A 26,912-nucleotide genomic window follows, 5' to 3' on the forward strand; every position below is an offset into this window, starting at 1 on the left:
CCAAGGCCACAGTTTTGTATTTTTTTTGTCTTTCATCTGCACTTTCTCACACTGTAATTGCTCCCAATCGGGTTCTCCATCCCGGGCCGACGGCGTAAAAAGGTCGAGCGGTGTTTTTAGCGCCTCCCAGTGATCTGTCTCAAAGAATCACGTCGGGGCGCTCTGGCGTAGCTAACACGCTAACGTTAGCGGTCAAGTGAAGCACACCCACGTGCGTCGCCCTCCCAATAAACACATGGGCGGGCAGCACGGATGAATTAGCAATTAGCCGTTAGTGTCCGCCGCTTCACTGCCGGTCTGCAAAGCATGATGGGTAAGCGGCGCGTTCGCTTGAGTGACGCGTGGAAGGGGATGCCTCAAATGCTTCGACCCACATTCAGTAATCTGACAACTCATTTTATTTCCGTAGTGCAGTGGTTAGCACATTTGCCTGACATGCAAGGTCCCCGGTTCGAGATCGGGTGGAAAAATAAGTCGGCATGGAGAGGGATGGGCGCCATCGAGACATACCACAGAAAATGGAGCCCCTAAGACCCTAGTGGTTAGAGGGTCCAACCAACCAACCATTAATTACATTGTAGTGGGTTTTACATAATTCACCCACGGAACCATTGTTTAGTTAGCGAGTTCCTAGGGGGACTCTTAATTCGGCCGGCTCGAGCCGCTCTCTTGTTTTGTTTTGTTATTGCAAGTTTAAATGTCATTAAAGCAGCTTTCGTTGGCACCTTCTTTTGACACTCCGCCTACGACTCCCGTCTCTGCTCGCTACATTGGTGACCCCGACATTAGTCTCGTGGAAGTTTCCGAGGCCGTGCATAATACTGAGCATACCGACATGGCATATGCGCCCGTTCTCAAGCTCCCCGAGTTCTGGGAGTCATCGGCGTTAACATGGTTCGCACAAGCAGAGGCTCAATTCGCCCTGCGCGGAATCACTGATGATGACTCTCGCTATTACCACGTGGTGTCTGCTCTGGGGAGCTCAACTGCAGCCAGAGCGGTGAGTTTCATCACATCCCCTCCTGAACTGGATAAATATAAGGGACTGAAGGCATATCTCCTCAGAATCTTTGAACTGTCGCGTTCTGAGCGTGCTCGACGCCCCCTTGCTATTCAGGGCTTAGGAGACAGTAAGCCATCGGATCACATGGAAATGATGTTAAACTTGCTTGGCACCGAAGAGCCAAATTTTCTTTTCACTGAACTTTTTCTGCGTCACATGCCGCCGCATGTCCAGACGGCGCTTGCAAATACAACCATTACAGATCCGCGTGCACTGGCAGAGGAAGCGGACCGGTTTTTCCTGGCCACACATAGATACACACATGAGGTGCTGGCCCCTACATGCACCTACACACCATCAAGTGCGACGCCCCCAGCCAGCAAGGCACGCACGGCCACTGACGATCAGAATGTGTCAGGTCTGTGTTACTACCATGCACGTTTTGGGCCCAGGGCCAAGAAGTGCCGTCCCCCTTGCACCTCCAACGCGACGGGAAACTTCAAGGCCTGCACTCTGTAGCGGCCGTGAGTGCAGGCGCAAGAAACCGGCTACTGTTCATCCGGGACGCCATCTCCGGCCAAAAGTTCTTGTGTGACACCGGCGCCCAGAGGAGCGTCCTCCCTGCCACTGTGGACGATGTGGGGGGGGGAACACATGGACCTCCATTAACTTCTGCCAATGACACCCCCATCCGCACATATGGGACACGGACAGTGGACGTGTGTTTTGGGGGTCAGCAGTTTACATGGGACTTTGTCACTGCGGATATTGCTTTTCCTCTTCTTGGTGCAGATTTTCTGTGTGCCAATGGATTACTCGTCGATGTGAAAAATGGCCGCCTCGTTGACGCATTGAATTTCTCCTCCCTCGAGTGTGTCCGCGACAAAGGGATTTTTGAGGGTCTGTCCACCTCTCTCTTGGACGGTGATATTTACCACCGGCTCCTCGCTGAGTTCCCCAGTCTGGCGAAGCCCACCTTCTCAGCCTCCACGACCAGACATGGGGTTGAGCACCACATTGAAACCAAGGGCCCCCCTGTTCATGCCAGGGCCCGACGACTCAATCCAGAAAGACTGGCAGCTGCTAAATCCGAATTTGCTAACATGGAACGTCTCGGCATCATTCGCCGATCAGACAGCCCCTGGGCCTCTCCACTACACATGGTCCCGAAACCAGGCGGTGGCTGGCGCCCATGCGGGGACTATCGCCGCCTTATCGAGGCTACCACGCCCGACCGTTACCCAGTCCCGCACATTCAAGACTTCTCTGCACACCTGGCGGGCAAACTTCTCTTTTCCAAGGTGGACCTAGTGCGGGGATACCACCAACTGCCAGTGCATCCCTCAGATATACCGAAGACGGCCGTGATAACTCCATTTGGGTTGTTCGAATTTCTCAGGATGCCGTTCGGACTGAAAAATGCCGCTCAGTCCTTCCAAAGGCTGATGGATTCAGTGCTCAGGGACATGCCTTTTGTGTTCGTCTACCTGGACGACGTCCTTGTTGCCAGCTCCTCAGAAGAGGAACACTTGGAGCACCTCAGAGACCTCTTCACCAAGCTCAGTCAGCATGGCCTGATTATAAATCCCGCGAAATGTGTTTTTGGCGTACCCTCCATCCACTTCCTCGGGCATCTCATCACCAAGGATGGGGCTTCCCCCCTACCGTCTAAGGTAGAGGCCTTCTCCACCTTTCCTCAGCCGCCAACAGCACGGGGCCTCAGGGATTTTCTCGGCATGGTGACATTCTACCATAGGTTTATTCGCCGAGCCGCTGATGTCATGCGCCCACTCTACGAGGCCCTCAAGGGTAGGTCACCCAATCAAGCTGTTGAATGGACCGCTGAGAGGACTAAGGCATTCGAGGACACAAAAACCGCGCTGTGCCGGGCAGCCATGCTGGCTCACCCAGACCCCGGAGCCCCAGTCGCACTGACTACAGACGCATCAGACCTAGCAGTGGGTGCCGTGTTCGAGCAGTGGGTTGACAATGCTTGGCAGCCACTCGCCTTTTTTAGTCGCCAGCTGGTCCCCAGAGAACGTAAATACAGTGCATTCGACAGAGAACTACTTGCCATCTGGTTGGCGATTCGCCACTTCCGTTTCATCTTGGAGGGCCGTGAGTTCATCGTCTTTGTTGATCATGAGCCTCTTACGTTCTCCATGTCCAAGACGTCCGAACCGTGGTCCGCCCGCCAGCAGCGCCAGCTGTCATTCATATCGGAATACACGACTGACATCAGGCACATTGCTGGGAAGTCCAACGTGGTTGCGGATTGCCTGTCCAGAGCAACCATCAGCGCTGTGCAATTGGGGCTTGATTATTCCAGTATGAGTGTGGACCAGGCTTCTGATAACGGCATCCAAACGCTCAAGAGCTCAGACACTGGTTTGCGGCTGGAGGAGGTTGCGGTCGGAGACTCAGGGGCCAAGCTTTGTTGTGACCTCTCCATGGGTTGGCCTAGGCCGCTTGTCCCTGCTGGCTGGCGTCGGGCTGTTTTTGAGGCAATACACGGCCTGTCTCATCCTGGCAGGAAAGCTTCCATTAAGCTAGTGGCCCAGAAGTTTGTGTGGAAAGGGATGAGAAAGGACGTCCGGGACCGGGTCGACTCATGCGTGGCATGTCAACGCGCCAAAGTGCACCGTCACATCAAGGCCCCATTGGTACCATTCGCCATCCCCGAACGGAAGTTTGACCACGTTAACATTGACCTGGTGGGCCCACTGCCCCCTTCACACGGTTTCACTTACCTCCTGACGATGGTGGACAGGACGACCCGTTGGCCTGAAGCAGTTCTGCTGACTTCCACCTCAGCTGTCGATGTGGCCCGGGCGTTCATCGGCACATGGGTCGCCCGTTTTGGACCCCCTGCAGATCTCTCATCTGACAGGGGCGCACAGTTCACCTCCGAGGTGTGGAACACGGTTGCCGAGAGCCTGGGAGTCAAACTTCACCGCACCACTGCCTACCACCCCCAGGCTAACGGGTTGTGCGAGCGGTTCCACCGCTCGATGAAAGCGGCCCTGCGCGCCAGCCTGACCGATGGGGACTGGGTCGATAAGCTACCCTGGGTCATGCTGGGACTGAGGACCGCTCCCAAAGAGGACCTTCAGTGCTCTTCAGCTGAGTTGGTTTACGGTCAAGTGCTGCGGGTGCCAGGTGATTTCATCCCAGACCCAACGACACCCTGGGCTGCATCCAGGGAGAAGTCCATCTTGCAGGGCACTGCAGGAGCGTTTGTGCCTATCCCCACATCACGACACGGCAGGCCAGTTTCACGGGTTCCCTCCAACCTGCGCTCGGCTGGTTTTGTTTTCATTCGCCACGATGCCCACCGCGGACCATTGCGCCCTCCTTATGATGGACCGTTTAAGGTCCTGCAGCATGGTGACAAGACCATGGTCGTGGACATTGGTGGTAGGCCAGAGACTGTCTCCGTGGACAGGGTTAAGCCTGCCCACATGGATATGTCCAAGCCATTGGAACTGGCCCAAGCCCCACGGCGCGGCCGTCCTCCTGCGACACGACCCTCCGGCCCCGTGGGTACCCACTCTGACCCTCCGCCCCCAGCACCTGTGGGCTCTCCAACTGAGTCCACAAGCTCTCACCCCCCAGCTGGTCCAGCTCCTTGTACCCGCAGTGGCCGGGTCAGCGTCCCAACCAGGCACAGAGACTTTGACTATGGGTGAATTCTGGGGGGGGCTTGTGTAGTGGGTTTTACATAATTCACCCACGGAACCATTGTTTAGTTAGCGAGTTCCTAGGGGGACTCTCAATTCGGCCGGCTCGAGCCGCTCTCTTGTTTTGTTTTGTTATTGCAAGTTTAAATGTCATTAAAGCAGCTTTCGTTGGCACCTTCTTTTGACACTCCGCCTACGACTCCCGTCTCTGCTCGCTATAACATAATTATTTTAATCCATCTCTGCAGATTAGTATTCTAAACCCCAACGTTAGTAATCAATGCCAACAATTTACTAATCTAAAACTGAAGATCAGTAATATAAACCAACCGTTGACTAAACTATGCCATATAATCATATTTTCGATCATTTGATTACTCATTTATATCTCATTTTTATTCTTAAAACATTTAAATGCTCGTTTTTGCAGCACACACCTCATACTGTATTAAATGTTTATGACTGATGCTATCAAGTCCATGTTACTTATATCGGCAAAGTATATTGCTATTTTCTTAGCTTTAGCTAACTGTTAGCATGTACCCTAAATGCCGACATTGTCAGGACCAGAACGGAAACAGGACCCACTCGCGGAACGTGGGACTTCCGTGGCGAGCGATGGCGGTGTCGGGAACGGAAAAAACAGGTCAGTAGCCGGGATAGAAGATCGGAAACAAGTCGAAAGCCAGGAGAGGAGAGTAGATGTGGTGTAGATCAAAAATCGATCGTTATTCGAGACGGGAGAACAGACATGGTCGAGATCAAAACAGGTCATAATTAAGTACAGGAGAGCAGACGTCGTCGAGATCAAAACAGATCGTAGCAGGAGACAAACGGGCAAAAAACGTGACAGGCGAAAAAGGGCTTGCCGTGTAAAAACAGAGAATCGCAGACGGACCAACAAAAGGGGACTGACAGGACAGATTTTAAATAATGACAGGGAGCCAATCTGTCAACAAGCTGCAGCTGGCACCACACGGGTGGGGCCAATTGGGCGCTATGGCAACTGTGACAGACATGCCTGATATGAAGTGTGCGCTTCAAACCAAAGCATTTTTCATGAGTGCCTTGGTCTAATCTTTTGGCTTTAATGCATTTAAGTGCAACTCTCTTCTTCTTTGATCAGGAGTGTCTGCTGGGATCGTGCAAAACTTCAATTTACAAACACTGACGCTTTTTCTCCGATCCTCACAAGCACACAATATGACAACAAATATAGGCACCGACAGCTTTCTTTTCCTCTGTTTTCTGACCAGCGCAAGTCTTGTAGGTTAATAAACCGTAACGTCTTTGCCGCCCGTTTTGATGATACAAAGCTAAACTTTTAGTGCGTATGACCGATAACATATCGTCTCACCCTAACTTTTGCCTCAAGGCTGAGCCCTGTCCGCCAGATTTTGGGGTCCATTAAGAAAATCCAAAAACATGGCCACATCCCATTAATCCAAAGTAATGGATAATCTTACCGTTGAAATTGACGGCTCGGATGTGCGCCAGCAGCTCCTTTCCGTCCACGTTGGCCATTCGCAGGCACAACCCGACCTGGCCGGGGCACAATTGGCGCTGGAGACGGTCCAGGGCGTGCGCCATTGCGTATACCGCATCCATCACAAACTGCACTTTGCCTTCTTGCTCGTACTCAGATTCTCTGCCCACCTTCTCCAAACCTGAACCAAACGACAATCTATAATCTACGCAATAATTTGTAGCATTTGTGTAGTGGTATGTTTGAAGTAGACACACAAAGGGGACAACAGGGACAAACCTGGCACTACAAAAAAACTTTTTCCTAGTAATACTTTATTTATTAAATTTTTTACAAGTGCTCTGCCGGCCCACTGCCCTCACGAACAGTTGACCTGGGCTTAACGGACCGCGGAGAAAACAGTGCAGTTCCTTTTGGGCAGGAAGAACGGAAAGAAACCTTCAAGATGACACAAATTTGCTCTCAGCAATAGACGAATAGGGATAACGGATCACGGCCAAAACAGCGCAGTTCTTTTAGGTGGAAAGAACAAAAAGAAACCTTCAAGAGGACAATAATTTGCTCTCAGCAATAGACGAATGGGGATAATGGATCGTGGCCAAAACAGTGCAGTTCATTTTAGGCGGTACAAAATGCCATGCTTTGGCGCTTGGAAACGCAAAGAAATGTGCTTGGCGGGCCCCTGCTCTCAGTAAAAGTGGACTGGGAATAATGAATCATGACTCCGACCGGGCATTTCTTTTAAAGCAGAGATACTAGCGCTGCTAGTCTACGCTCGCAGGAATATTGGATTGGGATAATGAATCTTGGCCACATGACCACGATTCATTTTTGGCGGAAAGAAGGAAAAAAGAGCCGCCACACGTGCCACAAGTTTGATTTTTCAGCCCCTGCTGTCAGTAATAGTCAACCGGGGATAATGGATCAGGGCCACAACTAAGCATCTCATTGTAATTCCACGCCTGTCGACAAAAATGCCTTTTTGCCTCGCTCACAACAACATAGAATTGAGGATAATGGATCACGGCCAGACACGTGCAGTTCAACAAACAACAATCTGTAATCCATGCAACAATTTGTAGCATTTGTGTAGTGGTATGTTTTAAGTAGACACACAAAGGGGACATTGGGGACAAAGCTGGCACCACAAAAACATTTTTTCTGGTAATACTTAAATATATTTGGACCATTTTTGTTCAGCGGGAGGGACGGATTAAAAAGCCTGCCGGGCCGCATATGGCTCATAGGCCGTATTATGCCTACCCCAGATCTAGGGGTAAAATAAGTCCATTTGAATCCAGTCCGACCCGAACCAGGCCCGCGGGTATTAAAGCCCAACCCAGCCCGAGTCCGACCAATTCACTTTATTTGCAAGATCGAGCCCGAAGCAAACCTGAAATTTCCTATTTTAGTTGTGAGGACTCGGGAGGAGGAGAGGTTATTTATGATAGCAAATTTAAGCCTGTCTTTTGTAACAAGACTGTATAAACAGCTTTTATATTTCTGTGTCTGCGGAGGTTACATTAACCAACAATTTTCCATCATTGAATGATTTTTATCAAATTTGACGGGAAAATGTTAAGTTTGTCCGTTATTTTGAGGGGATGAAAAGTGGGCCGTAAACCACAGCAGAAGTACGTCCTTAAGAATCTAGCACTTGAACAATAATAGAGAGAATGGAAGTTCTTTGAATTGACATATCAGGAGTGTCAGAACCAGAACAGGAGGAGGACCCAGATGCGTAACATTTCTCACACAAGCTTTATTTTACGGGAATGGGGCAGTCATGCACGTTAGCACAAACGCCAATGATTTGGCGATCACTAGGCGGAAGAAGTAAGGCAGAAGTCCGGCGTGGAACAACAGGAAGCCAGAAGCCGACGAGATCGATACCAAATACACGAGCAGATACCAGACAGACGGGATCGATACCGGACAGGACGGAACAGATACGACCGATATCAGATACAGGAGATTGGAGACAGATATCAGACAGGACGAGACGGACAGGATTGATACCGGACAGGAGACTGGCGGGGTCGTTACCTGATACCGGAGATAGTGGTAAGGTATCAGACATGACGAGACAGACGGAATCGATAGACACTGGAGACTGGATTCCGATATCAAACAGGACGAAATAGACGGGAACGATACCCGATACTGGAGACTGTAGCAAGGTATCAGACAGGACGAGACATACAGGATCGATACCAGACACTGGAGACTGGAGTCCAATATCAAACAGGACTAGATAGCGGACAGGATACACAAACAGGACACCGAAAAGAGTCAAAAAACACCTCTTGCGGGTGCAGAGGTTCGTTGACGGACTGACAAAGGGTGAGAACACTGAGCTTAAATAGAAGGGAAGCCAATCAGTCAACGAGCCGCAGATGGCGCCAAACGGGCTGGGCCATATGGGGGCAATGGGCCACCGTGACAAGGAGTTTTTGTTTTTTAGTTCATTATCCACACATCGTTCTATTGTACATTCTTAAGAACATATATTTATTTTTTTTAAATTCAGCGAAACAGAAGGCTGGCTAATTCTGAACATAATGATTGACATTTTAGGCCGACTCAGGCTTAAATTTGGGCTGGGTTTTGGGCTTGAAGGGGATACCCAAATCCTAAACCATACAAAATGTGAGAAAATAGCACTTTTTTGGATAATAATAATAATATATATATATGTCATTTGTATATTTTTAATATTTTCTGAAATAATGGATCTTGAAGACAGTCTGAGCTGTGACGTCATGTGAAGAACTCCAGCACCCTAGCAAGCCAGTCAAAACAATGAGCACGCAGGCTAACCAGCTAGCCTAGACCAAACAAAGCGGGAAGCCTTTGGTAGCTCAAACACTAACAGGGAGCTACCTGGACTATATTATATTAATTGCAAAACACGCAGGAAAAAGACAAAAGTAAAAAGCACAATCACATACCTAAAAGAAGGCAAAGGCAAAAAAGGAACGCACGATGTACACGACAGCAAGTAAACCTACCCCACACAGCTTTAGAAGATCAAGACAAAGTAAGCAAAGTTCCAATTACTCCAAGCGGAAAAGAGGGCTCTGCATTCGCTGATTACTACTGTTTTTTTAATGGCACCTGCCATTGTTTTGAGTCCTTGTTGTCATACGGTGACGTCACAGCTCCAGGAGGTATGAGATCAAACTATTTACTTTGAAAATTACTCCATCGAGATCCATGGCACATGGAAGATTTTGGAACATAACTGCATGATTGTGGGGAAGAACATGACACGTTGTGTGCCTAATTAAAATAAAAATGGTCTTTTGTAATCCTTTCAAGATATTTTCTCTACAACAATCAGAATGAAAAAGAAAAGAACGCCATATCACTTGTTTAGGTTTTGGGTTCTTTTGGACACGTGCACACTCACCTGTACACTTTTTGGCAGCTCCGGTTTTCTTGCCGTGCGTTCCCAACTTGCATCCAAAGTTTTCTTCCCAAAATTCGGCGAACCAAACGTTGCGGCGGTTATTGGACAGCGAACGGCTCTTGAAATAGCGGTCGAATGCTAGAACACAACAATATCAAACAACACAATCTGTGTCAGAACCATTTTTTTAAGGATGCACGACCACTCTTCTTTTCTCCCCATACCGATAAAAACCTGGTTCTCGAGACCGATAACCCATAACTTCAAACAAAACTCGATTTAGTCACATAGTTCAAAAAACGGTACAATCAAAACAGCCTGAGTCATGCGTAAGATTATGGCAGAGCTCTCCAGTGCCTCGTGCATATTATGATGAGGCCATGAGGAGACGCAACCAAATTGTGCTAACACGTCTATATAAATCTCAATATATTTAAATCATTGAGAGAGGATAAATGACCAAGTTGTGCCACTGCTTGTGTAGCAAACTCAAAATTAGGAGGACAGAGAGGAGACATAACCAAATTGTGCTACGACTTCTGTAAAAATAAAAATAAAAAATTCTAATTACAGAGGGGTCATGAAGAAACACAATAAAGTTGTGTTACAACTTCTATTGAATATCAAATAATGTTTTATTTTATTCATGGAGAAGTGAAGAGGAGACACAACCAAGTTGTGCTTCTACATCTACAAAAATCCAAAATATAGAATATTCTAATGACATAGAGGTCAAAAGGAAATGTGACAAAGTTGTTTTACAACTTCTATAGAAGATTAAAATCAAATATTTTATTTTAATTGCAACAAGGTAGAGGGAAACACAACCAAATTGAGCTACTACTACTTTAAAAAAAATCAATCATATTCCAATTACGTAGCGATCAAGAGGAGACGCGACCAAGTTGTACAACGACTTCCATAAATTTCCAAAATGTATTCTAATTACAGAGAGGTCAAGAGAAGACCTGACCGAGTTGCGCTAATGCTTCTATAGAAACTTAAATATATTTCAATTATAGAGAGAGGATATATGACCAAGTTGTGCTACTAACTTTATGGAAAGTTTAAATGTATTCCAATTAGGAAAAAAGAGAGGAGACATGACCAAATTGTGCCACGATTTCTCTAGAAATCCACCAAAAATTCAAATTACAGAGGAATCATGAAAAAAAACAAAAATCAAAGTAAATACAAATTATGAACTGACCGTGTACTGAGGCCCGCTTGGGCAGGACAGTGATGGCGCCCCGGGCCTCCATTTCCTGGTGTAGGACCGGGGAAATTTTGGCCCCCCAACTGTCGGAGCCCACCCACAGGAAGTGACCCGTCAGGTTGTTGCGCTTGGACGCTTCCAGGAGCCGACTGCACAAAATATTTTAAAAAGAAAAATAAGAATATAAGCACGATATATATATATATATATATATATATATATATATATATATATATATATATATATATATATATATATATATATATATATATATATATATATATATATATATATATTGCTACTGAAATTCATAGAAAATTCAATGTGAATTTCCCTGCGGGGATGAATAAAGTATCTATCTATCTATCTATGAAATGTGAGATTTAATACAGAAAAAAAGTACATGTATATTTGAAAACGAAAAATACAGAAATATTCCAACTAAATGCAAATACTCCAAAAACACCAAGGAAAATCTGAAATTAAAATAATGCAACTGCATGAAAATTAAACAATGTAATGAAATGAGAGAAAAACATACAGGGAAAAAAAAAGAATAATTAATATATATATATATATATATATATATATATATATATATATATATATATATATATATTATATATATCAAATTAAAATATGTATGCCCCCCTGTCCGGACCAGAACGGAGACAGGACCCACTTGCGTTGCGTTTCTCACAAGTTTTATTGAGAAAGAGAAAAGGTTGCGCCCACGATCTGGTGGTTGCTGGACGCGGGAAACAGGTCGCTCTGAATGCGGAAGTGGATCTTCTGTGGTGTGGCCAACGATGGCGGTGTCGGGAACAGAAAAACGGGTCAGTAGCCGGGACAGGAGAGCAACAACGTGGTCGGAAGCGAGGCGTAAACCACGAAAGGAGAGTAGACGTGGTCGGGGAAAAATAAGATCGAAAGCCGGGACGGGAGAGTAGACGTGGTCAGGATCTTAAACGGGTCAAAGCCAGGGGACAGACAGGAGCAAAAAACAGGTGGGAGGCAGGGTCGAAAAAAGGTTTGCCTAGTGTAAACTGAGGTTCGCAGACGGACCGACAAGAGGGGACAGATGGGAGGGGGTTTTAATAGGGACAGAGAGCCAATCAGAGTCCGAGGCAGTTGGCCCCAAAGGAGTGGGCACAGGTGATGCATATCGGTAATCATGACAACCCCCAAAAGACAAAAAAATAATATAAATAAGACTATTAGAGAAAAATACAGAATTAAAAAAATATTTGACATGAAAAATCCTAAAAAAATCGTTTTAATAAAACTACACAAAATTTAAAAAAATGAATTTATAATGCAAAAAATGATTTAAAAATAATAAATTAAAAACATCTTCAAAAGGTAAAAAATATTTCAATATCTAAAAGTTTGTCACGACTAGCATAAAGGGTAGACCCAATCGCGTACCCTTTACCACAAGTTTTATTGAAAGAAAGAGGAAGGGCTGCGCCCACAATCCGGTGTTCGCTGGACGTGGGAAGCAAGTCGCTTTCGCACTCGGATTGTGATTCGAACACGGAAGTGGATCCTCCGTAGCGAGCGATGGTGGTGTCAGGTTCGGGAAAACTGGTCGTTAGCCGGGACAGGGAGAGAAAAAGGTGGTCGGAAACTAGTCGTAAACTAGAAAGGTAAGGTAGACGTAGTCGGGGACAAAAAGGGGTCGTAAGCCAAGGACGGGAAAGCAGACGTGGTCAGGATCAAAACAGGTCGTAGCCAGAGACAGACGGGAGCAAAAACGGGACAGGCGGGAGTCAGGGTCGAATAAGGCTTGCCTTGTGTAAACAGAGGTTCGCAGACGGACTGACAACAGGGGATTGACAGGACTGGGTTTAAATAGGGACAGGGAGCCAATCAGAGCCCGTAGCGGTTGGCGCCAAATGGTAATCATGACAAAGTTTAAAACATTCAATTTAAATTAAATTGCACACCCACCAAAAAATAAAAATAAAATATAATAAACAATGCATAAAAAGTAAACAAAAATTGTAATGAAATGAAATAAAAACACCGACAAATAAAAAAAATATATATATATATTTTCTGTTCAAAATAGTTCATGACCTAAAAAATACAAAAACTTTACATGCAAACAAGCCCAAAATGCAGAAAAAAATAAACAAGGAACATAACTCAATTAAACACACATACAAATATAATCAAATAACCATAAAAAAATACATTTATACATTCAAACAAATAAACTAAGATGATGATTTGAAAACAGCAGTAGTGGTACCAGAAAACTGGGGTAGTGCACGTGACAGGTGAGAGTCTGCTGTGTAGTCATTCGAGAGGTCTAAGTCTGTAGAGTGTGGTGGGGAAGCTTTATGGCAGAATTTTGATTTGAAGAATATCAAGTATTTATGGATTTCGAGAAAGCATATGACAGGAGAGATCCAGAGGCATTGTGGCAAGTGTTGGGTATGGGGTAGGTGGCAGGTTGCTGCATGCTGTGCAAAGCCTGTATGAGGATAGTAAACGAGATATCACGAGATATCTTAACTTTATTTAAGAACACTATAAAGGCCAACGTTGAACGTCTGGAACTTTGAACGTGTCCCGAATGCAATATAGAGTGTTCCCTTTTTGCCATATCTCCTCTCTGCGTATATTTTGGGGCGACGCCCAACTACGTTCTCTCTAAAATAAGTGGCTGACTAAAAGAGTTTGTAGTGCAAAAGTTGTGGGAATTAGAATGAGAGGAAGGCCCAAATATGGTTTGATGGACGGGGTGAAACATGGTCTGGATGTGAGGTGGGTTCATTTAGTGAATGGCGAAAGATATTTAAGAATGACTGATAGCGATGCCTATAATGCAGAGGGGTAAACCAGTGTAAACTGTCGGGCCTCTCTGCGGATTTTGAGTTGCATGGTACAGAAACTCACCCCTTGTTCTGCAGTGGGCTTGATGTTCGGTGTCAGGTTGGGAAGAGCAAAGGGGAATGAATGTTTGGTGAATGTGTTCTTGACACTAGCCACCTCCCACTAGGGGAGTATTAGTTAGGTAGGTAGATTTAAATAAGATTTTACCAAGTAAAAGCAATCTGACATAAAAAATCTAACAAAATAATTGCATTCAATATCACTGAACTGGAGAGTTCAAATAAACCACTTGACAAGCCCCCCACCCCTCCACAAATTTAGGTAAAATATTGTTTTTCCAAGTGTTGAAAAATCAAAACGATTTTGGAGGAAAATAATCATATTCATCATGTCTCCAACTAATTCCAGTAAAAAAATTAAAAATTTTTGCTTCAAGATCGTGGACGTACCGAATATCGTCCTCATTGGCAAAGGTAACCAGGGCCCGAGCGTTTGGGGTCTCCATAAGTCGGGTCACGGTCTTGTCGAAGTGGCTGGGGTCCGCCTCGCGAGGGATCTTCAGAGACTGGGCCACGCACAGCCTACCTAAACCCACAAAATAACAAAACCTTTCCAGTTTTTCTATTGTCCATTATGATAGAAGACCCAACATCAATAACTTTTTAGAGAGCCACAGTTAAAGACAAAAGAGAATCATCAACACAGACAGGAAAATCATTGGCTCAAAGGGAGTTTCTAATCAACTGCACCTGCAGAACAACATTAACTCCACTTTCTGACTCCAGTTCAGGGGGTTCGAAGTGATACACTGGCTTGCGAAACTATTTGGCCCCGTTGAACTTTGTGACCTTTTTCCAGATTTCAGATTTCAAAAATCAAGATATTACACTGTAATTTCTTGTGAAGTATCAACAATAAGTGGGACACAATCATGAAGTGGAACACACTTTATTGGATATTTTAAACTTTTGTAACAAATAAAAAACGAAAAAGTGGGTGTGCAAAATGATTCAGCCCCTTTACTTTCAGTGCAGCAAACTCTGTCCAGAAGTTCAGTGAGGATCTCTGCATGATTCAATGTTAATCTAAATGACTAACGATGATAAATGGAATCCACCTGTGTGTAAACAAGTCTATGTATAAATGCACCTGCACTGTGATAGTCTCAGAGGTCTGTTTAAAGCGCAGAGAGCATCATGAAGAACGGGGAACACACCAGGTAGGTCCGAGATACTGTTGTGGAGAAGTTCAAAGCTGGATTTAGATACAAAAAGATTTCCCAAGCTTTAAACATCCCAAGGAGCACTGTGCAAGCAATAATATTGAAATGGAAGGAGTATCAGACCACTGCAAATCTACCAAGATCGGGCCTTCCCCCCTAATAAAAGAAGACTGATCAGAGATGCAGCCAAGAGTCCCATGATCACTCTGGCTGAACTGCAGAGGTCTACAACTGAGGTGGGAGAATCTGTCCATAGGACAACAACCAGTCGTATACTGCACAAATTTGGCCTTTGTGGAAGAGTGGCAAGGAGGAAGCCATTTCTTAAAGATATCCATAAAAAGTGTTGTTTAAAGTTTGCCACAAGCCACCCGGGAGACACACCCAACATGTGGAAGAAGGTGTTCTGGTCAGATGAGACCAAAATCCAACTTTTTGGCAACAACACATGACGTTATGTTTGGCGTCAATGCAGCACAGCTCATCACCCTCAACACACCATCCCCACAGTCAAACATGGAGGTAGCATCATGGTTTGGGACTGCTTTTCTTCAGCATGGACAAGGAATATGGTTAAAATTGATGGGAATATGGATGGAGCCAAATACAGGACCATTCTGGAAGAAAACCTGATGGAGACTGGGACAGAGATTTGTCTTCCAATGAGACAATGATCCAAAACATAAAGCAAAAGCTACAATGGAATGGTTCACCAAAAAACCTTTCAAGGTGTTAGAATGGCCAAGTCAAGATCCAGTCCTCAATCCAATTGAGAATCTGTGGAAAGAACTGAAAACTGCTGTTCACAAACGCTTTCCATCCAACCTCACTGAGTTCAAGCTGTTTTGCAAGGAGGAATGGGCAAAAATATCGGTTTCTCGATGTGCAAAACTGATATAGAGACATACCCTTAGTGACTTGCACCTGTCATCGCAGCAAAAGGTGGTGCTACAAAGTATTAACTCAATGGGGCTGAATCATTTTGCACAACCAGTTTATTTTTTATTTGTTAAAAAAGTTTAAAATATCCAATTAAGTGTGTTCCATTTCATGATAGTGTCCCACTAGTTGTTGATGCTTGACAAGAAATGACAGTTTTATATCTTGATGTTTGAAGTCTGAAATGTGGCAAAAGGTCACAAAGTTCAAGGGGGCCAAATAGTTTCGCAAGCCACTGTAGCATAACTTTCCCTCTCCTAAATTTTCTGGGTCACATGGGATCTCACAATTCATGCGTCCCTACTGATAAGCAGAGTGCAGTTGTCTGGTACCTGGGTGAAGAACAATGAAACACGTAAAAGGGGGATGGGATCGTGAAGTTTAAAACCGATGTCCTGCTTTAAGCGCGACACTCTTGATTGTGCCTTGAGATCAGAATCAGTAGCGACTACAAAAATCTCCTTCCAAGCCATCTAAGCTGAGTCAACCAAACCTTTCTCCAATTTCCTTCCTGACCAACTTTTGCCATACATCACCATAAACCCTGGAAGTAGGAAACGGGACATTGCTGTTTCATTTGTTCCTAGCAAAAACTGCAGAAATCTTCTTAGAGGCAGCGACACATTTTCTGGATAAACTTCCCAAGCAAGTGACAGGACTTGGACGGGACTTAGCCCCAAGTGTTTTGCACACCGACTCCTTTGACTCGACAGGATGGTTAAGAGGTGTTTCAAGAATGGGTTTTGGGGGTGAAGACCGTGACGGTTCATCTTCATTGGACGAGGTATGCTCGGACTGGCAGTAATAGAAAAAAGGGTGCAGGAGAACATTTTGGGAGTTGTCCCTATGCATAGGATCCAGCTCCAGCATCTTCTTCACAAGACGGACAAAAAGCGTCTCGGTGAACCGTTTTCCGACCACCAGCGGCTTCAATTCGTCAAGGGAGTTGAATAGGAGCGAGCCCCGGCCTTTAGGTTGGCATCCCGTCTCCTTGGCGAACTGTTCAGGCGACTTGAACTTCCACCGGGGTGCCCCGTTGCATTGCTTGCAGAAGTATTGACTCACTACCTTTCCCAAGTCCAGCACCTCATCTGCTGGCTGTCCCTGCGTGCTAACGACAAAGTGCAGCATGTCGTATTCCGTCCTGCCCGGGTACAGTGGCCGGCCCATTGCCAGCTCCACAGCGACCAGTCCCAGGGACCATACGTCCACCGTCTCGTTGAAGGGAATCCCTAAAATGACTTCAGGCGCCCGGTACCACAACGTCTGCACGCAATCGCCCTGCATGACGTCCGCCAAATTTTTGGCCAAGCCGAAATCCGCTAGCTTGACTTTGAGAGGCTGCCGGTGCCGGTCCACCACCATGATGTTTTCGGGCTTGATGTCAGCGTGGACAAGGCCCATGTTGCTTAAGTAATACAGCGCAGTAGCCAATTGGTGCACCACTGGTCTTACTTCCTGGAGGGAAAGCACGCTGTGGTGCTGCATAAACTCCCGTAAGTTCTGGTCCAGGAGCTCAAAACTCAAGCAGATGTTCTCCTCGTGGAAGAAGAACCCTTCCCAGCGGACTATGTTGCACTGGTCAGGGTCCTGTCCCGACAGCTGCTTGAGGATGGAGATCTCGTCTTTGGCATTGTTCAAGGAGTTCTGGTGGTTCTTGAAAACCTTGATGGCCACCATAGAGTCCTTCTCAGTGTCATGACACCTGACCACCACGCCGAAGGTGCCCTCGCCCACGACATCCTCCACGGTGTAGACCCCGCCCAGAGACACCCCTTTGTACATCTTTAAGTCATCTGTGTGAACAAAGAGAGTCCGTTTTATCGGTTTTAGGATTCCCCCAAAAAAGCTGCCACACTTACCGGTCTAATTCATTTCAGGTTTGGTTACGAACTCCAGAGATGGAACGGAATTTTGGACTTAGCATCATAGTCTCGAACTGGTTTCAGTCAGGGTCATCATAGACCCGCTTGTGCCTGCTAGCACCTTATGGGTCCTTCTCTGTGACATCGCTTTCTAAAGTGTCGTTTCTTACATCAAAGAATGTTCCGGCTTACGACATAGCGCCGATGTCATGGCGGCAAATCTGGGGGCGTCGCCCTGGTCATGTGATTCGCCAACAGATCTTTGGGTCAGGAACCAATCGAAAGGACTCGTTTGTACCACAACTTCTGTTTTGAAAGCTAAAAGCAAATTGAAATATTTCTTATGGGGCTTAGCATGCTAGCGCTTTTCAATATACAAACTTTGCGAAGTTCGTTTGTCTCTGAGAAGCGTGTTTGCTATTGGTTTGCGTCCCGGCATCATGCGAATACAGATATGCTATTGGTTAAACTACTTCCCACAATGCCTTTTTCTTTCTTTTATTTGTTTAGAATCTCATGTGTTTTGTATAGAATTTGCAAGTAAGTGTATTACGGTATTTTCTGAACTGTATTTATTTGCTAGGGGTCCCAAGACCTTAAAGTGATGCTAAAGGGAGAAGCAAAAACATGATAACCATAGAAATGAAGCTTGGATTATGAAGAATTGTAAAAAAAAAATGCCCATATTTCATCACCTCCATCAAGGAATATGTCTTTAACTCATCAAGGATCGGGACTTTTAATAAAAACTAAGCAATCAGAGCAAGAACGCAATATAATACTGCATTCTTTGTTCTGTACTTATTCGACAAGACTTGCATTGATGGTAAAGGGGGAAGCAAAGCGATTACCATGGAAACAAATGAAATGAAAATGGAAAGCATTAGGTTCTCAATAAATACAAAGCAGGCACATGTAGTGTATTGGGATGCAAGGCTAATAGTGTTCGAATGCCGAAAGGAATTGGGACGCGCTAGCTGGAGATGAAAGAAGGTTTCATTGACGCAGCTCAAGTACATTGGAAGGAGATTTTATTTAAACTCAAAATGATGTTGGAGCCAACAAAAATATTCAGGGCTAATAATGTTTTATGTTTCCCTGAGACAGTGAAAATGGTCGGTTCCAGTCCAAGCATTAGCAGACTGACAGGATCCATCGAATGATGAGTGACCACTTCCATGTGTTCCTCACGCGGACAATTTATCGGGTACTGCTACCCCGTTGCGCCTGTCGCCACGAGGACAGTTGGCTTTAGCTAGCTCCCAGGAAAGGCCGATGAGAACCCCAACGAAGCTTTCGGCTAAGCTAGCTGCCGGCAGACAGATGGACGTAGCGCCCCGGGGTGACCATGCTAACGGCTAACACAGCTGCTGTTGTATCATCAACTGGACTCGGATATCGTAAGCGATATTACGCCGTTGAGCAAACCGCGGCCCACGGGCCACAGGCGGCCCGTCAGGCTCTTTAAACTGGTCTGACGAACAAAAAAGCTCAAAATATAACAGATATATAAAATACTACTACAATAATACTGTTATACAGACAACAGAAATACCATGACAATTCTACAAAAATACTGCAAAAAATACTACAGAAGTCATACTACGAAAATACTACAAAAATCTTACAACACAAATACTACTCCAGTAATACTGTAATACAGATATACTACTACAGAAATACGATGACAATTCTACACAAAAACTGCAAAAATACTACAACATAAATACTACAACAGAAAAACTTCAAAAATCATACTACAGAATACTGTAGAAGTCATACTACAGAAATACTACAAAAATCTTACTGCACAAATACTACAAAAATACTACTACAGTAATACTGTAATACAGACATACTACTACAGAAATACTATGAAAAATCTACACAAAAACTGCAAAAACACTACTACAGAAATACTTCAATAATTCTAATACAGAATACTGCAGAAATAATACAAAAATTTTACTACTCGATTACGACAAAAATACAACTTCAGTAGTACACCGAAACTATATATCAAATTTAATTTCTTATTTTACTTTACTTCTTATATTCTGAAAAGGGAACATTACTAGAAAACTACAAAGAAGGTCTAGTATGTAAATACTACAAAAATACTACTTACAACAAAAATACAACTTTAGTAATACTGTAAAACAAAATATTATTTAAGTGTTTCAAACAAAAGCTTATGTAACAGTTTGCTTTAATTGTGATTGTATAAAACCAATTTGATGAAACTGATCTGAATGAAAACAAGTATAAGATGTAGTTGCTTGCATAGATTTTCCTCCAGAAAAACAAAGACAAAGAAAAAATAATTGGGACACACTTAGTCACCTTTAGCCCTTTTTGCTCCAAGCAAATAGAGGTTGCGTGTCTTTTGTTAGCATATTAGCGCTAAAAGTAGACCAACATTGATTTTTATACCCAGTATTTGTCCTCCGAAGTTCCGATTTGAAGCGAAAAACTTGAAACACTCGATCCTCTTCCTATTTTCTCAGATCTTTACACAAAAAAGCTCTTCAAACGAAGGGATTTTCTTCCCGGAGAGCTTCCGTTTCATTCACGCTCGAGTGGCTGTGATCGAGGATTAGCGGCTAGCAAGCTAAAGGCTATCGTGCTTCTATGCTAGAAGTTACAGCGTGATGCCATCTAGTATTTGTACTGCAAAACCTCAGGATACGACAAGAATGCATTCTGAGGTGGGGATTGCAAAGTGAAATTGAAGTATAGCGGAGGACAGAAACCTTTGCTAGCTAGCCAATGTGATTTAAACCCCCGGTACCCCAAATAAAAACATTAAAAACAACAAAACTTAACGAGAGTAGCCTTTAATGTCCTTTCTTCATATTTCGTAAGAATTGCAAGCTTTGTTTCCATGGTTAGCATGTTTTTGCTTCTGCTTTAGCACCACTGCAAGCCTTGGGACTGGTAGCAAATAAATACAGTACAAAAAATACAAATACTAATTCCTTTTTTCAATTATCCTGATCCTCAATTAGGGATGGCCATGCAACTTAGCGAGGGCAGCCATGTGGACGCTTTCTTTATATTTCTTGATAACCGCAAACTTTGTTTCCATAGTTATCATGGCTTTGTTTCTCCTTTTAGCAACACTGCAAACCTTGGAACCCATTCTGAATAAATACACTCTAAAAATACAGTATTGAATTCAACTTGGAAAGTCAGGACAAACCACACAAAATTCAGAATTGAACGAAGGGAAAGGCATTGTGGGAGGTAGTTAAGCTAATTGCATATTGGATTTAGGGTGGGGTTGCTGTATCATGAAATTGTTTAGTTTCAAAGATATATTTTCTTTGTATACTTGATTATGAAGCACATAAAGCTCATTCAATTCTTTTTTCAGTTACCAGTCATGGGTTTACGGACACAGCCGCTAACTCCACTAGCAATTGCAAATTTCGTTTTCATAGTTATCATGGTTTTGCTTCTCTCTTTAGCATCTCTGCGAACCTTAGAACTCTGACTGAATAAATACACTACAAAAACACATTTTTAAATCCAACTTGGGAAGTCATGACAAAAAACACAATATTCTGAACGAAATGAAAGGAAAGGCATTGTGGGAGGTAGTTCGGGCAATGGCATATAAGGTCAATCGACTTTTTTTACAATATCATGAAGCACAGAAAGATCAAATATCTTAAAGTCCATAATTTTGCTGACACATTAGCTCCACTTGGTGTTACCGTTGAGTTAGCAATTAGAATCGATTGAGCGCTTTCTGTTGCTTCAGGAGCTAGCATTGCCGTTCCATGCAACCGTAGCAGACGCTAACCGCTCATGCTAGTTTGCTAGCGAGAGGATCCTGGCGGGAGTACCTGACTCCCTGGCGAAGTGCAGGAAGGCGTCAACGGCGCTTTCGCCGTAGTTTCCTTCGGAGGCGAGCGTGGAGACGTAGTTCCATCCCAAGGAAGTCACGATGTCCAACATAGCCTGGGCCTGGTACGAGTCCGGGGGGACCACCCGGGAGAAAAAGTCGTAGCGGCTGTTGTCGCTAAGCTCCGGGGCCGTGGAGGCGTAGCTGATTTGAGGGATCTGTCGAAGACAGGGGACAACGGACGTTATGCCTACCGTTGCTAGCTTACGACATCTTATAGCGCTAACAAAAACAAGCGGAAATTTGAAGTGCGGGACCGCCTGGACGCAATTCTTGTGCCCGCCATCTGATCTGCAGCCTTCAGATCATTCGACCGCAAAATGCCAATGTCGTTTTTAACAACCATGTTTAAGACAACAATGGGGCTGCAACAACCAATCGATAACATCGATTAGAATCGATTATCGAAAGTGTTGGCAACTCATTACATCGGGGCTCTCAAACTCAGTTGAGTTTGGGGCCCCTAAAGCTCCGCTTTACCACAAAGACAGCACTGATAAAAACATTGCGATCTTCTTAAAGGGACAGTGTTTTATATTTGTCCACTGGGTGTCACTGTCATGTGTCATGCAAGCAAAAATGAGTCCAAAGAAGAGTAAGAACCTACAGAGACTGAAAGGGAGCAAAAAGCAGCATTTTTGCTCCCGTTTTTAGCCAGCCTTTCTCAAAGAAAGACAGATAAAGGGAAGGAAGATTTCTTTTAGAGGAATAAAAAATAGAAAAGAAGAAATAAAAAAAAAAAGAGGCAAAAAATAAGATAAAATAGGGGAGTGTCACGAACCAGAACAGGATCAGGACCAAAACGCGTGACGTTTCTCACACAAGCCTTTTATTTTACAGGAAATGGGGAGTCATGCACGTTAGGCAGCGGTCTGGCGTGAAATGATAGGAAGCCAGAGGTTGACGAGATCGATACCAATTGCCCGAGTAGATATCGGACAGATGGGGTCGATACCGGACAGGATGGGGCGGGACAGGAGTGATCATGAAACAGGATATCGAAAATAAACAAGACAAACTAAACGGGAACGAAAACTGGAGAGTATAATAAACAGGACAAAAATAGACGGGAACGAAACTAAAAACCAATATTAAACAGGCCAAAAATAAACGGGAACAATACCGGACAGGGAATACCAACAGGAAACAGGACCAAGTCAAAACCCACGACTTGTGGGGCAGAGGTTTGTTGACAGACTGACAAAGGGTGAGTGAGAGCACTGAGCTTAAATAGACAGAAAGCCAATATGTCAATGAGCTGCAGCTGGCATCCCACGGGCAGGGCCAATTGGGCGCCATGGCAACCATGACAGGGAGAAAAAAAACATAAAATGGAGAAAAAGAAAGAAAAAAGTAAAGATAGAAAAGAAAGGAATTCAAAAGAAAAAAAGAGAAAAACGGGAAAATAAACAATTCTCTCTCTTTTTTCTTTTCATATTTTTTTCTCCTCTGTTCTTTTTCTTCCATTTCTTTTCTATTTTCTTATTCCTTTCCTCTTTTCAAAAGTTCCAAGTTGGCTTGGAGTCTACTCTCTGTATTATGTCTTCTTCCGTTTTGCATTTAGCACTCGTTTTTTGGTGATAAGTCCAAATATAACATAATCTTTGAACAAGGTGCTAGGAATAGAGTATCTTGTACATATTTGCAGCTACTTTTGTCGAGTTATTTCAGTTATAATCAACAACGTTGTGAGCTTGACTTTTCAAACTATGACCACAACACTGTCTATTTTTTTGTATTGTATTGTATTGTATTTATTTATTCAGCCAGTATAAACCATAAACATGATATATACAAGAAATCATTTGACACGCGAAAACTCAATAATGATAAAATAATAGACTTAAAAGAATAAAAAAATAGAGTAAAAAAGATATTGTAGTGTATAATACAAGGTAATTATACAGAATAGTTTAAAAAGAAAGAATATGTAAATAACAAGACTAGTAGAATAGGACGGAGGAACGCCGTTGGCATAATAATACTATACATAATAACCTAAATCAAATCTCGTTGAACATACGGATAGCGGAAGGGTAAAAACTCTCTTTAAGACGTGAAGTCTTGCTCGCAATGGAGCGAAGACGGCGACCTGACGGCAGGTAATCAAAGTACCTGCGAGCAGGGTGACTGGGATCGTCTATAATTTTTAGTGTCCGTTTTCTAGTTCGATCGATGTAGATACTTTGCAGGGACGGGAGGCCAGTACCTATTATTTCCTCTGCCGTCCTCACTACTGATTCCATCTTGGACAATTCTTTCTGATTGACGCGACCAAACCAAACTGTTTTTGACCTAGTTAAAACAGATTCAATGATAGCACGATAAAAATTGACTAGAATGGATTGACGGACTCCGAATGATTTGGGTTGACGAAGGAAGTAGAGCCTTTGTCTGGCTGACTTTAGAATATCAGTAGCATTGACAGTCTATGTGAGGTCAGCTGACAAGTAAGTACCCAGAAACTTGAATGAATGGACCAGTTTCACCTCACTACTATTAATTGACAGTGGCACATGAGGGGGAGGCTTAGTACGGAAATCTATTATCATCTCCTTAATTTTACCTACATTCAATAGCAGATTACTCTCATGACGCCAGGTGGAAAGTGAATCAATTTCTGCTGGGTACTCAGTTTCGTCTCCATTTGAAATAAACCCAGTAACCGTGGTGTCGCATATTTAGCGAATAGTGAATGGTCAGAATTGGGTTGACAATCATGTGTAAATAGGGAAAACAAAGTTGAAGACAATGGACAGCCCTGAGGCATACCAGTGTTGAGGACAATAGAACATGAATCTTTCTCACCAATGCGAATGGACTGTTCTCTATTGAGAAGGAAATCTTAAATCCAATTTGATAGTAAAACGGGAAAATTGAGGTCATGAAGAACTTTAAAATGCAGTTTAGAAGGAATGATAGTGTTGAAAGCCGAACTAAAATCAATGAATAAAACCCTTACGTATGAATTCCTATGCTCAAGATGACTTAGAATCTCATGAATACAAATTGAAATGGCATCATCTACACTTCTATTAGCACGATACTCAAATTGGTACGGATCTAGATTTGATGGTAGAATTTCAATACGATCTTCTCGAAAGTTTTCATGATCACGGACGTGAGTGCTATGGGTCTATAATCGTTCAAACATGAGACATTGTTCTTCTTCGGGACCGGTAGTGCGCTTCCAACACGAGGGTACAGTAGCAGAACTCAAAGACCATTTGAAAATACCAGGAAAGACAGGGGCAAGTTGAGAAGCACACTCTTTGAGAAGGCGGGGTGAGAGTTTATCGGGGCCTGGTGATTTCCTCTCTTTCAACCTACCGAAATCACGTTTTACCTCCTCTTCAATGATGATCAAAGGATTGTCGTCCTCGGGGCTGGCACTGGAGTACTACTATTGTCCTTGTCAAATCGGGCATAAAAGTCATTGAGCTGATTGGGTAGAGTAGCGTCCACATTACCAATAGTCTTCTTTGGTCCTTTGTACTGAGTTATGAGCTTCAAGTTTGACCATAGAGCTCTGGAGTCCTGAGTGTCGAATTGTACCTCTACCCTATGAACGTTTGGCGGCCTTAACACCCTTTGTCAACGCTGATTTTGCTTGGCGGTAAGCATCGGGGTCCGAGTCCTTGGCAACAATCAATTTCCGGATGGACTTGTTGAACCATGGTTTTGAATTGGAGTACCGAGTTTTGGACGTAGGAGGTAGACTGAGCTCCTGGTAGAAACGTACGAAATCCGACACCGTGTCCGTGTACTCGTTAATGTCATTCCCGTGTTTGAGTACTCTCCAGTCCGTGCACTTCAAATATCTACGCAGTTTATCCACATCAGCTGGTGACCAGGTCAGATGGGTACGTTTGGTAGGTGGAACTTGCTTGAGCTGTTGTTTGTAGGCGGGTATGAGTAGTACCGTGGAGTAATCGGAATTCCCCAGACTTGACGGGTTGACAGATTTGTACGCCTGCTTCACTGGACAATAACAGTGGTCGAGGATCTTGTCACCACGGGTTGGGCATGTGACTTGTTGTTTATAGTTTGGTAGTACGGAACGAAGATTGGCCGGGTTGAAATCACCTAATACTATGGATAGGGTGTTGGGATCCTTGTTTTCGTACTTGGATATAGCGCTTGCTAATCCTTTTAGTGCAACATCGACGTCGTCCCTGGGGTGGATATATACTGCGGTGAGGGTCACTGATGAGAAATCACGAGGAAGATAGAAAGGCCTGCATTTAATGGTCACATATTCCAAATCAGCAGAACAAACACTGGATATAATCCGAGCATCCGTAAACCAGCTGTCGTTCACCAAAAAACTCACTCCGCCTCCTCGGGATTTACCTGTGATATCTGTGTCCCGATCCTGTACTTCCTGCAGAGGATGAGGAGAGCCCACCTGCCCCCACCCACCCTCATCACATTCTACAGGGGCACCATAGAGAGCATCCTGACCAGCTGTATCCCTGTGTGGTGTGGAGGCTGCAGTGCCTCGGACTGGGGGAGTGTGAGGAGGGTGATGAGGACAGCAGAGAAAATCATTGGGACTTCTCTCCCCTCCATTCAGAACATTGGCCAGAAGCGCTGCCTATCCCGAGCCAAGAACATCATTAGGGACCCCTCTCACCCCCATCATGGACTGTTCACTCTGCTAGCCTCTGGGAAGAGGTACTGCAGTGTGCGGTGCAGGACCACCAGGTTCTGCAATAGTTTTGTCCCCCTGGCCATTAGACTGTTAAATGGTCAATCACACACATAGTAAGTCTATACTGCTGCTAATCTGTACATCTGTTTGTCAGTTTTGTATTTTGCACTACTAGGAGTTCTATATACCTAGCCACTCCTTTGCACTTCTGTTCTCCTCTGCACTATCGTACTACAGTGTTATTGTTACTGTACAGTGACTTGTTTACCTGACTGCCCATTTTGCACATCTGGTTAGCAGCTACTCTTGCACTCTTTGCACTATTGTATAATACTATACATAGCCATAATTATTTAGTATATTATTAGTTCTTCAATACTCCAACTCAATTCAACATTTTATTTATATCTGTACATTCAAGGAAACTGTGCGGGTCAGATGTATCGACATTTCGTTCTGTATACACGTGTACTAGAATGACAATAAAGTATATCTGAATCTGATCTGAATCTGATCTGAACCTGTGAAAATCGTAAATCCCGGCGACTGGACCAGGGAATCGGGATGTGATGGTTTAGCCAAGTTTCAGAAAAAAAAGAACGTTACAATCACGGAAATCTTTCTGGGTATGTATCTTCATAAACAACTCATCAGTTAAGCCTCTGAACGTTAGCAAGCACT

The 26,912-nt window shown here is 44.2% G+C and overlaps 2 protein-coding genes across 2 annotated transcripts in view; both read right to left on the reverse strand.

Annotated features, from left to right (window-relative positions):
• Positions 1-26,912, reverse strand: part of LOC148363234 (metabotropic glutamate receptor 8-like) — a 51,262-nt gene that overhangs the window by 13,622 nt on the left and 10,728 nt on the right. Inside the window, exons 3-7 of the mRNA XM_088340849.1 lie at positions 21,519-21,735; positions 14,091-14,226; positions 10,792-10,946; positions 9,582-9,719; positions 6,150-6,350 (exon numbers count right to left, since the gene is read on the reverse strand). Coding sequence (XP_088196975.1) covers positions 6,150-6,350; positions 9,582-9,719; positions 10,792-10,946; positions 14,091-14,226; positions 21,519-21,735 — 847 coding nt within the window. The remainder of the gene's footprint in view (positions 1-6,149; positions 6,351-9,581; positions 9,720-10,791; positions 10,947-14,090; positions 14,227-21,518; positions 21,736-26,912) is intronic.
• Positions 14,601-17,780, reverse strand: LOC148363235 (homeodomain-interacting protein kinase 3-like). The gene is made up of 2 exons (XM_088340850.1): positions 17,665-17,780; positions 14,601-17,598 (listed from the first exon to the last, which is right to left on the reverse strand). The coding sequence occupies exon 2, from the start codon at positions 17,585-17,587 to the stop codon at positions 16,376-16,378; it is 1,212 nt and encodes a 403-aa protein (XP_088196976.1). The 5' UTR covers positions 17,588-17,598; positions 17,665-17,780; the 3' UTR covers positions 14,601-16,375.

The sequence above is a fragment of the Urocampus carinirostris genome, chromosome 7, assembly GCF_059441175.1.
Source record: "Urocampus carinirostris isolate Australia breed hairy pipefish chromosome 7, RoL_Ucar_1.0, whole genome shotgun sequence".
NCBI classification, from domain to species: domain Eukaryota; kingdom Metazoa; phylum Chordata; class Actinopteri; order Syngnathiformes; family Syngnathidae; genus Urocampus; species Urocampus carinirostris.